The sequence below is a fragment of the Hippocampus guttulatus genome, chromosome 9 (assembly GCF_054856545.1).
Source record: "Hippocampus guttulatus isolate MCC_2025c chromosome 9, RoL_Hgut_1.0, whole genome shotgun sequence".
Classification (NCBI taxonomy): domain Eukaryota; kingdom Metazoa; phylum Chordata; class Actinopteri; order Syngnathiformes; family Syngnathidae; genus Hippocampus; species Hippocampus guttulatus.
In genome coordinates, this window is record NC_141269.1 from 8,936,615 (window position 1) to 8,954,264 (window position 17,650).

General features: G+C 42.4%; 1 protein-coding gene across 2 annotated transcripts; it reads left to right on the forward strand.

Moving 5' to 3' along the window:
* The first annotated feature begins 1,677 nt into the window (after positions 1-1,677).
* On the forward strand, positions 1,678-16,197 carry kitb (KIT proto-oncogene, receptor tyrosine kinase b). Of its 2 annotated transcripts, none has more exons than XM_086119028.1 (21): positions 1,678-1,832; positions 4,650-4,925; positions 5,928-6,212; positions 7,189-7,328; positions 8,010-8,178; positions 9,181-9,370; positions 9,457-9,572; positions 9,644-9,758; positions 10,413-10,600; positions 11,031-11,137; positions 12,044-12,170; positions 12,258-12,362; positions 12,452-12,562; positions 13,109-13,247; positions 13,339-13,406; positions 13,486-13,577; positions 13,723-13,845; positions 14,511-14,622; positions 14,723-14,822; positions 15,538-15,643; positions 15,821-16,197. In XM_086119028.1, exons 1-21 carry the CDS (start codon positions 1,763-1,765, stop codon positions 15,962-15,964), a joined length of 2,883 nt encoding a protein of 960 aa, XP_085975154.1. In that variant the 5' UTR covers positions 1,678-1,762; the 3' UTR covers positions 15,965-16,197. The 2 variants fall into 2 exon arrangements, with proteins under 2 accessions (XP_085975154.1, XP_085975155.1); XM_086119029.1 differs by having other exon boundaries at positions 13,342-13,406.
* Positions 16,198-17,650: the final 1,453 nt, after the last annotated feature.

Below are 17,650 nucleotides of genomic sequence, written 5' to 3' on the forward strand. Positions count from 1 at the left end.
CACTTTGACCTTGTTTACCCCCCCGCCCCACTGCCAACGCCTCTCACTTTGTGTAAGATTATATGACCATAATCCCATCGCTACCCTGCCCACACCAAACTGTCAATTTGGCAGAAATACTGTGAGGGGGGGGGGGGGGATGTGTCATCACAGCAATGGAGCGGATACATGAAGAAAATGTAATCGATCCACTTCATTAAACTGGGTTGAGTCGTTCCACAGAAAATAAGATAACGCCTTTTTGAGAAAACATGTGACCACAAACATGAAATATGTAATCATAGTGACCAAAAAGCCACAAAATAAATGATATGCATTGAGGATTTTATCATGTGTGTAAGAAAGAGAAAAAAAAACAGCAGCCCCACTGTCCACTCACATGTTTCTCTGGAGCAACCTCAGGATAGCAGCCTGTTCCATGCCATAGCCGGGAGGCTCGGCGTACCGATAAAAGCTCATTTTGCCCAAGAGACTGATGTTAGCTTTGTGATTAACACGCAACAAGAGGCTCCACATGCCTTTGGCCTCTTAAGTGCATTCATTATTCTTTTCTCACGTCTTGCAGTAAAGACACATGACAATACGCGGGAGGAAAAAAGTGGGGCAGCTTCCTGCGTAAGTCAACATTTTTGCACAATTCCTTTCTTTGAATCCAAAAAGAGTTGATGAGGCAAGAAGGCATATACAATAGTGCACTGTCCAATGAAACGGCAGATGAATATCAAATATTCGTGTTGGTTATGTTTCAAATGAAAAACAAAAGCAAAATTCAGGGATCCAAAGAAAAAAAAACATAAATGTTTGACTGACCACAACTGCTATTAAATCAGCAGAGGAATTCAATGGCGGTGCCATTAAAAACAAAAGCTTCCTTTGCTGTACCCCAAAATTCCGTAGAATAAAACGCAATTGGAACGGGCATGGTCAGGGCTGCTTTTGATATTGCTGCTGTTTTTGTTGCTGTTAATACTTCTCAAAACCATTTAAAGTGAGTATCCTTATCTTCTTCAGCGCTGTTTGTCGAACAGCTCTTGTACTGGATCTCATTATGTTATGCAAGTGTGCTGCAGTACAAGTATAGAGACAACCTTTACCCTAAGGAAACAAATGCAGTCACATGGAAAACGAATTTCTAATGCGAGCTGACATTTCCAAAGCCTTGTCGTTTCTTAGTGTCAACTAAATTAATAACCTAAATCGTCCAAAACAAAATAATGTAATCAAATGATTGCTTCTAGGCAGTTTCTAAATATTTTGGCACCCACATTTAATCCCCATAAGCTTTTTATTAAGTGAACGCCAAAACTGAACATTGTTCTCTTTGTACTTTGTAAAGACAAAAAGTGCCTCCATCGGCAACAGAGCGAGCTCTCAGCTCTCATCACAGCATGCAGCACTCAAGTGTGAGAAGAGGCAGTCACATTTTAAGTCATCAAAACAAATTAGCACAACACAAAACAGTTGGGCCAGTTCTTGCTTATTCCTTCTATAATAATGTGTACGGGCTGGAAATTGTCAACAAAATTTCCAGTAATGCGCCTCTCATCACTTTTGGCGCGCCTCCAGCCAATGGGACAGGGAGGAGGAGGCGCGCCAAGTGAGGGAGGAGAGTCAGCGAGGAGGAGAGGCTTTAATAGCCGCTGTATCCATCCCAGAGAGCTCTTCCATTAGAGTAGATCTGTTCTGGCCACGTTGGATCCAGTTTGGAGCTTTATCGGGATCGTGCAGGATGTCGTGAAACACATGCAGTGGAAAAGTCAACATGGAAAATTTCAGCATGACATGCCTGTGGATTGTGTTTGCATCACATTTGATTTTCCTACCACTGACAGGTAGGGAACGCACCTGCTGCTAAAAAGCCTTATTTACCATTCACTTATTTGGTGATTACTTGGACTTGACCTATAAGATCAAGAACAACATTTGAATGGCACTGGGTTGAATGATAAATGGCCAAATGATAAATACATTTGGATTCAACTATAAACCTTATGGATGCCTGCTTTCTTCCATATCCCAGAAAGATGTCCTTGAGACTGAGCCATTGTTTCTTGCGAAATTGAGGGAAAGTGAGAAAAGTAGCTCTGACCTTTATCTGGATTCTCACCAAAATAACCTCCCATATTAAAGGCTTCTTCTTGGTCCCATGCCCCACCCCTTCAGAAAGTTTCCTGGAAACAAAGTCTTTTTTGTGCACTCTTTGCAAGCTAACAAGAAACACACGTAAATAAAAATCACCAAATCGTAAAGCTCTTGGGAAGTCAGTGTACTCATTTTGTGCATTTAATGTCCCACTCATTAGTTTCAGGCTTTTACGGGCCACATAAAATGACCTGCAGCGTGGCCCTTGAGTTGAACCATATAGTATATGGAAAATAGAGTAATAGTAGAGCAATATTATGTATTTGCTAAATAAAATATCATCACAACATGTAATCCTGTATTTGTGGACATTTTTTTTTTAATGCTTTTGATTCAGAGTATAGGAACATTGTAAATGTGACATAGTCAGTCGTTGGTTTGCCTCCTCCACAAACACTGTTCCTGGGAATCTGTTGGAGTTTAACGGTGCAGTTTAACTCAACCCGTGAGCTCAGGTTTACAGATCGTATCAGTCCTAATTTGCATAACCACCACGGAGGAGGAGAAGAAGGAATGGGGGGTGGGCGGATTGCGTCTTCTCCCGCCAGGCAACAGGTGTGTATGTGTTGTCAGTTACAAAACCAATCAATTATTCATCCAAACTGAAATGATACTTTGCACGGCAAACAAATATCTCAACACACAAGACGTCTCTGAACGCAAACAAAGCCACGGTGGAATTTTGGCGTAGCTTTTGACTACACTTTTGTAAAAGGCAAACTATTTGCTTTTCATCAGAAAGAAAAGTGGATGTTGACATTTCTGAGAGGTGCCGGTTTGGGTCCTCTGGAGCTTGGGTTGGTTCGGCCTGAAGGCACAACGGTCACATCCTGTTCTTGAAAAGGTGCCCAAAATGTAAGCGAGGGACAGAAAGAAAACTTCTTTCTGGCGGTAAACTTAGCTGGAAATGTTAGACGCATATATTTATCTGAGAGGCCCGAGGTCATGATTACTCAGCTAAAGACAGCTCATACTTATTGATTTTTCTACTGAGCACTGTTGGTTAGATGTCATTGGCTATGTGCCAATCAAAATATACTATTTAATCATCACATAAGACCTGTAGTTATACTCTGCTTTATTCTCTTGGGCTCTTTGTTCATTTAAGCAACATGTCAGAATTAAGTTTGGCCACTTAACAAGACAGCTAGAGTACTCTCTCCCACTTTCTGATATGCTATCTTTAACTTCTCATTTCTTTACCCAGTTCCAATATAAGACATCACGCAGACAACATCACAGAATTGCGCAGGGTTTTTTTTCCTGATCATGTCACATGGCTCCTTGTTGCTGGGCAAATTAAAAGCTCCACATACTATGCTCCTTCCTGGGCAACCCGGAGCAGACAAATAGCACAGAAAGGACAGGGAGAGGTGGAATGAGCACAAAATCAGATTTTTATATATATATAAATGTGTACATACATATATATTCGGGAGGGGGTGATTTTTTTTCACAAACAGCCCATTTTGCACCACTTTCCTTTATGCACCTCACTGCTCAATGCATTTTTTCTTTCTTGCTTTTCTGTATTAATTTTGTCATCAGTTTATTGCATTTGACCTAAAGATAAGGCATTTTGAGCGCAAATCATCAGGAACAACAATGCATCAATTTTCTGGAACACTTACAGTATCTGGTTTCGAGTCCTTGCAGGGACTGAAGCTGTTTGAGCTGTTTTAGAGCCAAAGGTAGACTACCACCTGGACTGAAAGCTAGTCAGTCACAGGAGGAATGTAAACGCCGCATTGAACGGGAATTGATCCCTAATGGGGACCACTAAACTAAACCAATGACAAACTAAATCAATCTAGCCTCATTATCCTATATTGAAGAAAATATGAAGAAATTGCTCTTAAGAGTGGCAGGAGATCTTCAGATGTGATGCAGGAAATGTTCTCTAACAAGGAACTGAACAACAAAATGATATATTTACAATGATCTCTACTTTTCCAGTCTCTCTTTGTATCTCTCCTCTCTGTATCTTCTGATGACATTCAGTGACCCTCTAAGCTTGGTGGCCACTTGGCTATGAGAACTTCCCATCTGAAGCCTCGCATTGGCAAAGCATCATTGCTCAATTGTTGTAAAGTGTTGTCTTGGTCTCGTGATGTGAAAATCTGAACAGGTTGATCGAAGAAGATTATTTCAACACTCCTCCTAACTTCAACATGTATTTTATGAATTCATGGATCAAACATCTGCTGTGAATTTTTCTGTTCAACTCCTTGTGAGAGAACAGAAGGTTCTAAAGTACTGTATTGAAACGTTCAAAGCTTGCCACGGAATAGTTTGGAATGGTGTCACATTCACACCGTTATTCTGGATGAATCGAATAAAAGTTCCCAGAGACTAAATTTTGTCGAATGACTTCACAGAAGTGCGGCAGCTGTTATCGATCCGAACGCCATACTTTCTTCCTTTTTTACATCTTACACGGGTAATGGCCAGTTGTCCCAAAGCTTGTGCCCATCATTTTGAGACTCCTTCTTTGTCTTTTGGTCCAGGGTGGTGCAAGCCCATCATCTCCCCCAGTGGGCCTCATGTAGTCGTTCCCAAGAGGGGGAGGCTGGAGCTCTATTGCCATGACAATGCCACAACGTCTGGCGCCACATCCAGGTTGAGGTGGCAGAGGGAGAACGCACGCAGACTGGAGGGGGAAGCGGAGGAGGGCGGTGCGACTGTTGTCAAGGTGCCCGCAGTGCTAGCCTACCACATGGGCCGCTACGTGTGCGTCAATAACAGCACACTGGAGAGCACGTCCATCTACGTATATGTGAAAGGTGGGTGGCGGCGGGGAGGGAGAGGCGCGCGAGCGGACCAGTTCCTTGAGATAACTTCTGTCGTGAATTGGCACTACCCAAATAAAACTAATTCGACTTGTATTCAAAGACTCATGAGGCCAGTTGTTCCAAGGATTCTGAAATTGGATTAGATCATGTCATGCAATCTTAGTTTGAATCTAGATCAAATTTTCAGTTTGTCTTCTTCAAAGCTATTCAGTAGAATCTGAATAACTCTGAAAAACAAACAAACAAAAAACAGGATTATCCTGTCCCGACAGGGTAGGATTTCAATGTGGATTTCAAGTGGGAAAATGTACCAAAACTGGGTCAATAAATCAATTTTGTGTACGTACTTTTATTTATTTTTTTGTACATCATTTGTTAGATTGTTACAGTGCTAGATGAAGTAAACAGTTTACAGTAGACAATTAAGCCTCCCAGCATCGTAAAGTAAAAATCACATAAAAATACAAATGATCTTGTCCCCCATGAAACAAGCCCCCAGACAGATTTCGATAACTAAGAAATCAATTTGTCAAATTTCATTCATCACTGCACACGAATTTCAAAGAAATAACATCATTTGACATTTAGCCTTTTTCTTCAATTTAAGACTTCTTTAAAGTATCCACAATGTCATGAATGTTTATGTGTATTTGTCTTTTGTTGTGGCTCAGATGACTGTTCATAAAAGAAATCATAAACAGAAGTGGATGTTTGTTATTTTTGTGTTTTGTCTAAAAACAAACAAACAAACAAACACTTAAAGTGACCTCATGTTGGTTCTTCTACCTGTTGATTTTGGAATTGCTGGTAGCCCACAGTGTTAAATATTGAAAATGGTGTATTTGGATCAGGGTGGTCCAATCCAATGTTGTTTTGAAAAAAAAATGGCATAAAAGTAAAACGGATTACCTGCTTCTGGATAGAAGAAAAAATGGAGAGCCAAATTACAATTTTTGAACAAAAACACGGACGTGAACTCTCCACGTTTTACAGACCCTGTCAGTGCCTTCCAGCGCACCATGGTCAACGTCATCCTGGTGCGTGCTGGCGAGAATTGCACCATTCCCTGCCTGGTGACTAACCCGGACGTCACATTGCTAGCCTTGCAAACGTGTGACGGGCGACCTTTGCCCTCCGCCATGAGTTACTGGACCCACCACGAGCAAGGCGTCATCATCGGCAATGCGAGCAAGGAGTTTGAAGGCTGCTACGTGTGCGTGGGACAGCTCGGAGCAGATAAAGTGACATCGAGCCAATACACGGTGGACGTGCTGCTCGGTAAACAATGCCCAAGTTTCTAATGTCATCCAATGGTTTTCCCATTCTGTCCTGATAACTTGTCAACATTGGCTGTACTAGATTTGTTCATTGTCCATTGGTGTGAATGTGCGTGAGAATGGTTGTATGTGTCACGTGATTGGCTGTTGACCAGTCCAGGGTGCATATCACCCAAATTCAGCTGGGGCATGCCCAAAAGAATGTCTCCTATATCTCAGTTTTTTTAAATTGTCATACAAGTGTAATAATAATAATAATAATAATAAGTTAGCCACAGTAAAATACCTTTCTTAGCATTTCTTTTTTTTTTTCTTGCTGCACTGATAAACATAAATACTATCTACTACAACGACGCTTAACCTTGATCAGAAATAAAAGTGCAGAGCTCGACCATTATTGACAGACTGTAAAATTACTCACTGGATACCAAACTAACATCTAAAACGTTCGCATTTTCCCCAGTAGTAGACGTCGCTGTCAAATGAAGGGCTGACCTTGATGTTTGCATTTATGCCTGCGCAGCATCACAATGTCCGAATCAAAAACAAGGCTGGGCAAAGTTATTGGACTCCTTTCTGAGTGATGCCAGAGAGGGAGTGAAATGTGGTTGTGGTGAAGGGCACAGGGATTAGCAGAACGTTATGCGGAACAAAGCTTTGTAACAGTGCATGAAGGCGGCATTTGGGCGAAATAGAGTTATGGCAACCTTTGTCAAACCCAACCGCCAGTGACGTCGGTGACATTTATGGAAAGCAATAAATCACGCAGTTCATGTGTGCCTACGGCTAAGGATATGCAAATATAAATGTGTGTGCGTGCGCGTGTGTTCATTTGTTTCGAATGAACAAACAGGAATGACACCCTTGAGGCTCTCTTAGTGATTGCTAAATTCAGATGGGTTATGTTTATTAATCCAATAATTACACATGCCTAAAAAAAGGTCCTAGGAAACCCGATAACATTTTTCTTTCTGCAGTTCCGGAGGTGCTTCCTGTCATCACATTGTCCCAGAGGGACAAGGTTATCTTGCGAAAGGGAGAGAAGTTTGAGCTTACTTGTAGCTCCTCCAATGTCAACCCGGACTTTAATGTCAAGTGGGACTATCCATCATCGGCGGTGAGTTTTATATCAACCATGGTTGCAAGACACACGTGACTTGTGTTGAAGGAGGTCTACAAATGATGTGCCGTTTCATTAATAGGGTTCTTGTTTCTCAAATTTTGTTCATGGCTTTCCCGTTTGTCTTATTTTATATGTGATGCCATATAACAGACTTAAAATGTGAAGTGTGATATAAATCTTGGAAATATTCGACAACCCCCAAAAACGTACTACCACGGAGCATCTATTTCCTATGTCCCTTGGTTCCATATTCATGTCCTGAAAGCCAAAGAAGGCTTTGAGTTTCTTCAAAATGACTCGAGGCATCATTCAAATCATTCAATGTCAAGAGAGTGATTCAATTTTGATGATAAAAGGTCACACCCATCACATTCTCACATAATGTAACAAGTCAGGAACGCCCAAAGGGAATCTCATTAGGTCAGGCACCAAGTCTTCAACAAATTTAATGGATTACCCAAAGGTAAATTTCCATCAAAGTTCTGTGTGTGTGTGGGGCGGGGGGGGGGGGGGGGGGCAACTTCAATATTTGGTAAAACAATTTTTGAGCAAGATGAATCCTTAGCAAGAGATGCACTTGTTTGCTTGTTTGTAGTTTCTCGTACTTCTCGTTTCCAGTAAATGTGAGTGGAAGACGAAGCAAGACTTAACTTTGTCGTGGTTAACTGCCTGCAGCATCCAAATGAAGCCCACACCTCACACATCCTACCCGGCTCACGAGGTTATCGACGGGCCTCCCGGCTCTCGATAGGCTCCGTGAAGCGAACAGACTCGGGGACGTATCGCTGCTCGGCCCACAACGAGAGAGGTGGAAGCTCCACAGCACTCCACCTGGATGTCCGCGGTAAGCATTTAAGCACTTCTAGAATACAGTGTGTCGACCGAGATGGCGTGACAGCATTCGATCTAGTTATGGATTAGCCAGTAAAACCGTGATGGATACGATACATCATACTATACTGTACAGAATGGAACCTTTAAACCGCACTGAAGCAACTTGCCCTCTTCAGCAACCCTATAGAAAGGTTAATGTCACCGTGCTCAAGGAGCTGTTAAAACAACCATAGATATGATCTCATTCATTGGATCTTTCCTGAATTGTGCACCAGCCGACACTTCTTCTCCGCGGTTTCCAAACTGTATTTGTCGACTGTAGACTTCTTACAGGCAAAAATAAACAAAACCTAATGGCTTAAAAGTTCTCCTTCATTTGCAAGCTATTCAAATCAGGGCCCCAAAGCAACATCCCAAGCCTACACGTCAAAGATTCTTAAAATGCACCCATAACATCTTCTGGATCTGTGGACATGTTAGGACCTGACTTGTTGACAAGACCATGGTAAGGTGGTGCCTTGACTGAACAAACACTAAAAAAAAAAAGTCTCCCAGTACAGCGTGAGCAGGTTTTCTTGTACTCCACTAACTGGACTCAAACGCCTGAAGTGAAAAGGCTCATTAAAAATGGAATCAAATAAGTGATCTCTTGTTTAATTCATCAAACATGATTGCATATGATGATAGCGTGGTTTTCTCTTATATGCGCAGCAAGATACAGCTGTGACACCAGAAATTGCTATTCCTTTACAAATTGTGTGCAAATGTTGAGTTAGTCAGCTTACAAAATCAATGAATAACCTATATTAGCAATCACCACATACTATGCAAATATGTATGCTGCCTACGAGGGCTGCAAACAGAGCAGGAATTAAATCTGAGTCATTTGATTGGACTACTTTGCAACATCAATGTACCTACTTGCCCCTTTCTCAGCATTCACATAGCAAACCAAGTATACAAGTCTTGTTGCTAAATGAACAACTCTTTGTTTGTACTGTGTGTTGTGCAGAAAGGGGTTTCATTACCATGTTAAGCCGCCCAAGTCCCATCCAGGCCGGCGTCCGCGAGGGGGAGAGCCTGAATCTCAGAGTTGATTTAGAGGCCTATCCATCACCCGACGTTCTGTCTTGGTCTTACAACGACAAACAACTGCTCAACACCACAGAACACGTTATCACTATCCACCAACACAAATACAGGTAACATTTGTAACATGTTGGCCGATTCCGGAGTAAAGAGCACTCACCCGCACGCCATAATACAATTCATGTGACTTTGCATTTAGGTTCATTAGTGAGTTAAAATTGGTAAGGGTCCTTGGCTCGGAGGGTGGCGTCTATAAATTCTCAGCCAGTCATCAAGACGCATCCGTCGACCATCTATTTCACGTATATGTCAATAGTAAGTCAATTCTTCTACATTAACACTGTTCCTAAGGGTTTGAGCATCTGATTATGATCTCTATTCACAAGGTAAGCCTGTCATCATCGCGCACGAAGGGCCAGTCGATGGTCAGGTGCGGTGTGTTGCCGCCGGTCACCCAGTTCCAAAAATCAGCTGGTACATCTGTGACATTCCTCACACAAGGTATTACATCACTTGCCCCGCTATTAACTAACCACACCGATATTTTCTATATATTCAGTATAAGAATGTCGTATTCTGCCGGAATACAACAATCTTAGCATACTTCTTTATGGTCTTCTGAATTGATGTTTTACCTCCTCAAAATGTAACAAAAATGAAACTTGGTGAGAGCCAACCAACTGTTTCTTAAAATTAAGCAGATCATACCAAAAGCTAATGATGTAGTTGTTATGTCGGACGCAACGCTCACAAATGAAAGCTAACAAATTAAGGCTAACAAAGGCTAGCTAAGATTTGTAAGGCTAACAATATTAGCCAAGTACCAAGAAAGTTTAGTTCTATAAAACTAACTTATTGATTCAGTTTTCTGAAGTAGTTTAAATCCATGAAGTTTAAATTTTTTTTTAAAAAAAGATCATGTAAAATGTGCAATTAGTTGAGCTTTGGAAGTGTAAGTTAGGTTGAGAAGTTCACTGATCCCATAACAAATTCTGGAAATAAAATTAAAAATGGGAATTTCCCCATTGTGAGATGAATAAAGGTATTCTTATTCTTATGAAAAATGTCTCACCTACAACCTGTCAAATGCACAAACGATCATGATTTGCCATATAGCCGTAAGTGGAGCAATATACAGGTATGACCTCTTCTCAGGTGCTCACACCTACCCAATGCCACCCAATGGGATACTGCGGATGTTGCCATGGTGACAGAGTCCACCTTTAGTAGGAGTGAGGTGGAGAGCCGACTGAACATCAGCAAGGAGTATGGCAACTATCATACGCTGGAGTGTGTGGCATCTACAGAGCGGGAGGAAGCTTATACGCTCTTCTCCATCAGCGGTACCATATCGTTAATATCTATCCCCCCCAACCCCCAGCCCACTCCACACACATACACACACACACACACACACACACACACACACACACACACACACACACACACACACACACAAGCATTTGCAGATGGCTGTGTGTGTGGATGTATTTCCTCCTAAACCCCTCCACAAGGATCTACACACACAAACCCTTTGACCCTCGGGTGTGTGTGTGCAGGCTAGGTGTGTGGTTACTGACTGCAGATGGAATGAGATTAGCATATGCTGACAATGCAGGCTGGGATTAGACGGTGTCGGTTCGCTAATCCAGGACATACAAACAAACGCCACCGCTGCAACTGCCTGTTTTAATCCTGTCGGGTCGTTTGAGGCCATGTGTTGTGTGAAAAGATGTGTGTGTAACTCCTGATTATGGCTTTGTTCCTGAACAGAGCGACTCATCCCGCATAAACTGTTCACCCCACTTCTAACTGGCATGGTGGCCACTGGCGCTTTCCTCTGCCTCATCCTGGTGGTGCTGCTCTATAAGTACATGCAGGTAAGAGAGGAAATAAACCTCAAAATGCAACGTCATGATTTAATTTCGCTTAGGAGGCCAATTAAAAACATTTTGACGGTCCATTGTTCGTCATTCGTCAGCGGCTTGGTCACCCGTCCGTTATTGTCAGTCTGTCAATATTTCATGCCAAACCATAGTGTAATCAGAAGTCGTTCTGTCATGCTAATTTAACCGGACTTCCATCATCGCGTCCATCAGTAAAAAAATGATTTATGGACACATACACTCAAATACGTCTCAGTCCCTCGTTCGTCAGCGGCCTGGGCACCTGTCCGTCATATACATGAAATGGAATGCCCTTACATATCATATTGAATGGTTTTGATCAGTCATGTTTCGTCACAAAATATAAATTGCATTATAAATGACTTGCAAAAGGAACTGCGCTCATCCCCTGGTGAGTCATGCTTCGTTTCCCATCATTTTATTTCATCATTTTTGGGGGGGAAAAATATGAATGTGTTTTAATGAAGATGAAACGACTCAGTCAGCCATTAGAGAGATTCAATCGACACACGTCTGACGCAACATGACATCTTGCTCTTATTCCAGTGCAGTGACTCAGGCTCCAAGATAATTAGCTTACATCAGCATTTAAAGTGCATAGAGAGCAGGTTGGTGCATACGGAGTAGCAATAATGGGAGACCGAATAAACATACAATTACTGGATACAACATTAGGTACACCTGCACAATATAAAGAAATCGAACACATGATTTGTATGTAAAAAATAATGATAATCAGATTTTGTGAGAACTGCAATAGTATAGTAAAGCGCAGACCTCAAGCTTGGCTGTAGAATTTGGATCAGCACCATAGTTTTCAATTTTAGGATTTCTTTTGTTGATATCGATCTACATCTCTTCCTCTCCCCACTAAAACAGAAACCTAAATTCCAAATCCAGTGGAAAGTCATCGAGAGTATCCACGGCAACAACTACATTTACTTTGACCCCACCCAGCTTCCCTACGACTCCAAATGGGAGTTTCCTCGGCAGAAGCTACGCTTTGGTATGAAAGTTAACATATGCGTTGATGCTTTCGCAAATTTGTGTAAGAGCTGGACTGTGTTCCAAGTTCATCTGTGTGAACACACAGGTAAAACTCTGGGTTCTGGAGCTTTTGGAAAGGTGGTGAGGGCCACGGCGTATGGCCTGAACTCAGCTGACACAGTCACGACTGTCGCCGTCAAGATGCTCAAACGTAAGTGTCTTTTATTTAATTTTTTTCTACCTTGGCCTGTAAAACGCAACATGAGCCCTCAAACGTCTCCCGTGACGATGTCATCGCAGACAACGCTCACGCCACGGAGAAGGAGGCGCTGATGTCGGAGCTGAAGGTTCTCAGTTACCTCGGCAACCACATGAACATCGTCAACCTGTTGGGAGCCAGCACGGTCGGAGGTGAGAGGAACTTCCAAAACAAAGAGAGAGGAGTGTCGAAACAAGCTTTCATTGTCTCGCTGGACTTTTTAATCGTCTTTTCGATGCTTTTGCTTGACTTACTTATTTATTTCTTCGTGGTTGTCTGAGGCAGCGTAAAAAAAAAACACTGACTTGCTGCAATGTAAGACAGTTATTATGCTTTTAATAGAAATCAGATATTGAACTGTCAAGTCAATGGCAGCCAGCCCTGACAGGAAGCTGATTGAATGCAGTAAAAAGGAGGACTGTCCAGCTGTCTGAGCCGTGAAATTGACCACTCTGCGGCATCTTGATGGAAACCAAATAAGCAGAAAGACACTTGGCATGAAAAGCCCTCATTTCAAGCTATTGAATACTGACTAGACTGAAAATATTGGTGTTTTGGCATACAGCTTTCATATTGTCCACACAAACACCTATCGAGTTGACTGATGCGCAAACGAACTACTTATGATCACAAACAGCATCTCCGTCCTTGAGTTGTAGCCAAATTGATTTTGCGAATTCTCTGCGCCGCCCTTCCAGGTCCAGTTTTAGTGATCACCGAATACTGTTGCTATGGCGACCTCCTCAACTTCCTGCGCGGAAAAAGAGAGTCCTTCCTAAATTCCCAGACGGGCAACGGTTACTATCGCAACGTGTCCAAGCAAACAGAGCCTGCGAGGTAATCTTGCACTTGCTGTGAAATTACAGTTCGAAACATATTTTTATGTTACACAGACGGTTCATAACATATCATTGGTATGCGTGTGCAGCAGCGAAGTGACTGGTCGAGAATATATGGCCATGCGTTCCACGGACAAAGAAAGGTCCTCACAGTCAGGTGAAACTTTGCAGCAATGACGGCACAACATGACTCGCTTGTATAAGTACCGGTAATCTAACGCCGGGTTTTCCTTTAGAAGATGCAGATGAGCTTTCATTGGCCGCTGAAGATCTTTTGAGCTTCTCCTACCAAGCGGCCAAAGGGATGGAATACATCACATCTAAGAATGTAAGTCTGACAGTTCTCATTACTCACGATTTAATCACTGGCCACAATATTAGGTACACTTATACCAACTCATGATCCACCACGACCAGAACCAGTTCCAAAGTAAATACATACACACATCCGTGTTTGTGTTGTGTCGGTGCAGTGCATCCACAGGGACCTGGCAGCCAGAAATGTTCTCCTGACTCATGGTAGGGTGGCTAAGATCTGTGACTTTGGTTTGGCACGGGACATCACTACCGATTCCAGCTATGTGCTCCGCGGCAATGTGAGTTCAGCACAATCCTTCTCCCACCACGGGATTCTTGGTTGTTGTTTGTTTGTCTGTGCCTTCAGAGAGTTTTTTGCAAATAGAACACGGGTCAGATTTTTATTTGAAGTTTGTTTGTCTGTTTGTGCCCTGCCATTGGAAGTCCAGAGTGTACTCTTGCCCAAAGGTAGATGGGTTCGACGCCAGCTCGACTGTGACCCTAATGAGGACAAGCAGAATAGGAAATGGGAAGATGGATGATATTTCATTTTTGTCCAGACTTTAGCGACCCTGTATTTCACACTAAAATGGTCATCCCAATTTTGAAACATGGTTGGATGAACACATGCACAGCATCTGAGACAATTGGAGGATGCCCAGTAGGGATACGTTGTGGTCAGACTATCCACTTCTTCCAGGAATTCATTCTTCCCTACTTTCTTCTTTACTTCATAATCCCGCCACTATTATTTCTTGTGCCTCTGTCTTCTTTGCAAGAGAGAAAAATAGCAATTAAAGACTCCATTAAAAATAAATTGTAAAACCAAAAATAGAGAAATCTACACAAGGGTTGTGGTCTAAAGAAAATCTCTTTTCCAATGATTAACAAAAATCATTCGAGTGGAAGAATGAATCAAAGAAATTCCATATTGCGAACGTAATGTGGCCTTTTGCCCATGCAGGCACGTCTTCCAGTCAAGTGGATGTCTCCTGAGAGCATTTTTGATTGTGTCTACACATATGAGAGTGACGTGTGGTCCTATGGCATCTTGCTTTGGGAAATCTTCTCACTGGGTAAACAATTTAGAGCCGTGACTCATTTGTAGAATGTCGACTGTATTATTAGCCATGTGAGTAGACGGACTTTTGAACACATCGAATGTGTGGGATGCAGGTAACAGTCCGTATCCTGGGATGCAGGTGGGCTCAACATTTTATCGACTGATTCAAGAGGGCCATAGGATGAGCAAGCCTGAGTTTGCTCCCATTGAGATGTAAGTATGCGTGTGTGTGCGCGTGTGTGTGCGCGCGTGTGTGTGTGTGTGTGTACATGTGCATGGGCGTCGCGTTCCAGAAAAAGACTGCACTGGTGGAGCTCATCACTGCCAAGTCACATGCCGCTTGCTGTCCAAACAACAACACTCATCTGATGTCTCATTTGACATCAGTATAACCATTATGATTTGCATCCAGAACACGGGTGTACTGTAGCCTATCCCAGCTCTCTTCGGGGAGTAGGCAGGGTATATCCGGAACTAGTTGCCAGCCAAACGCAAGGCACACCTTGACGAACAACCATTCACACACACACCAAGGGACAGTTCCATTAACCTACCATGCATGTTTTTGGAATGTGGGAGGAAACCAGAGTACCCGGAGAAAACCCACGCACTCCACACAGGAAGACTAGGGCCTGGAATCAAACTCTGCACCTCCACATTGTGAGGCGGACGTAACATGCATGGCAGGTTACTGGAGCACTGTAAATTGTCACTCGGTGTGAGTGTGAGCGCGGATAGATGTTTGTCTCTGTGTGCCCTGCGATTGGCTGGCAACCGGTTCAGTGTGTCCCCCGCCTACTGCCCGGAGACGGCTGGGATAGGATCAAGCGGTTCGGAAAATGGATGGATGGATGGATATACACGTTTTTACGATTGGTTTATATAATTCAAATAACTCAAATAAATGTGAGGCTGCATTCCCCTCTAGGTATGACATGATGCTCTCATGCTGGAATCAGGACCCTTTAAAAAGACCCTCTTTCAGAAAACTGGTCGAGAGGACTGAGCTTCTTCTGTCAGAAAATACCCGGAATGTAAGTAGAGCAAACCATGAATGATTTGGATTGTCTTCTAAGACCACATGTTTTCCCCCTCATGATGCTTTGTTCATTATATTTCAACTTATTCAGAATGCCGGGATGTGCAATGGGAGTGTTTTCTTATTGTGGGTGGGAATCCAAAATCAAACTTATGTGGCTGTAATTTCTCAGGTTTATCTGAGGCTGAGCAACGCCGCAGGTCCCTCGGACCATCAGAGGGCTCAATCGCGGAGGCTGAGCTCCGTGTGCAGCACCACGGCCCCCAACCAGCCTTTACTGCAGAGTACCGCAGACGTATTCATGGATTATGTCTGAAACACTCCTCACAAGAAGAAAATCTTACAAAAAGGTTACACCTTACATTTGAACCGGAGTCATCTTCAGCTGCATGTCCGCAGCGAGTCCTGCAAAAACACATTCCACAAACATGGCTGACATGCTGTGCTGAAACTGCTATATTTTGCCACGGGAATTCTACATTTTTGCCATTATTTCAAAGATGTTTGAGGCTTTTATTTGGTTTCATTAATAAAATCAAGAAAAACGCTTATGTTTTATACTGGTAAAACTACTTTTGTACTGAATCCGACTAAATTCTCACAGGAATGGGCTGCATACACGCACATACCTGCATGATTTGAATCACAGGTGTCAAATTCAAGGCCCCGGGTACAGATCACATCCATTGTGTTTCTTAAATTGGCCCGCGAAAACAAATAGTTTTGTCTACTTCATGTTTAATGCTAAATTCATTTGTTTGTTTTATTCTGGCAGGAAATCTGTACAGAAATGAGTATTTCTTCACTTTGAAACAGATTTTACATTCATGTCTTTTTATTTTTATTCAATCTCTTCTCAACAGAGTGAACGGTTAATTGGATACTTAAAGATGTGTGCAACAATTTTCATAATTCAACTTTTAATTTCAAATTCAATTGGCACGTAACAATCAATTTCCAGCGTGATTATAAAATAATGTAATGATGTGCCCTCCCTATGTTTAATCATATATTTATATGGCTTTCATACCACTGGTCTTATATAACAAACACTTGATACAACCTGCACGGCTCTCAGGTATCTCCTATTGATTTGTGCGGTAGGCTACAACTTTCCAAGTGGACATGGAAAATAAAGCCAACTATAGCATTAACAAACCACCCCTCGTGTACAACAGCGTCAGGTTGGGGGGGGGGGGGGGGTCAGTGAGATGGCCCTCCTGGGATCAGGCATTTTGGAAACGATTGTTGCTGACTACAGATTTTCCTTTTTGTCAGACAAGGCCATCTTTGAATAGGCACGAGCCAGCTACTTGACAGCCATCTTGGCTTAGCTTAGCATCATGACAAGACAAGAAACGCTGAAAGCTCACTTCATCTTTTAATCACTAAAAGCAACTCTCTAGCTGACTTCCTGGCATCCAAACTTGAAACACAGAGAGCATTCAAATGACCATTCAAACAACAACAACAAAAAACAATGGCCAGTTGCTTTGGTTTCATCCTCAAAGTGTCTTGTTAGCTACCGTAGCATGAAAAATGAAAATATAAGTATTCCCCCCTCCCCACTGCTGCATCTGTACTAGTTTAGCATCAAAACAAGAAAGATAAAAAGTGAAGCACTAATGGTTGCCTAAAGCCTTCAAATATCTGCTTTTTAGCACTAAATGTTCTGCTTGATGCACCGTTGTGGTTAATGTGCAACTTTTCCCTCCAAATCATCATATCATTGGGACAACAATCATCAAATCGGCCTTAAATAAGTCCGAGTCACTATGTGATGTGTCTTCACTGAGTGTCAAAGCGGCATGTAAGCACTAACTCCTTATAAAGACAACAAAAATAAGCTGTATGTTACCCATTCTTACATGTGAGGTGTATATTTGACTAAAGTAACCAGCCAAGTGGGAGATCAGATGTATGGCCATGAAAAAAATTCAGATACCACTTTTTCTCTTCAGTTTCCTGTTCATTTTAAATGCTGAGAACAAGTGAAGGTACA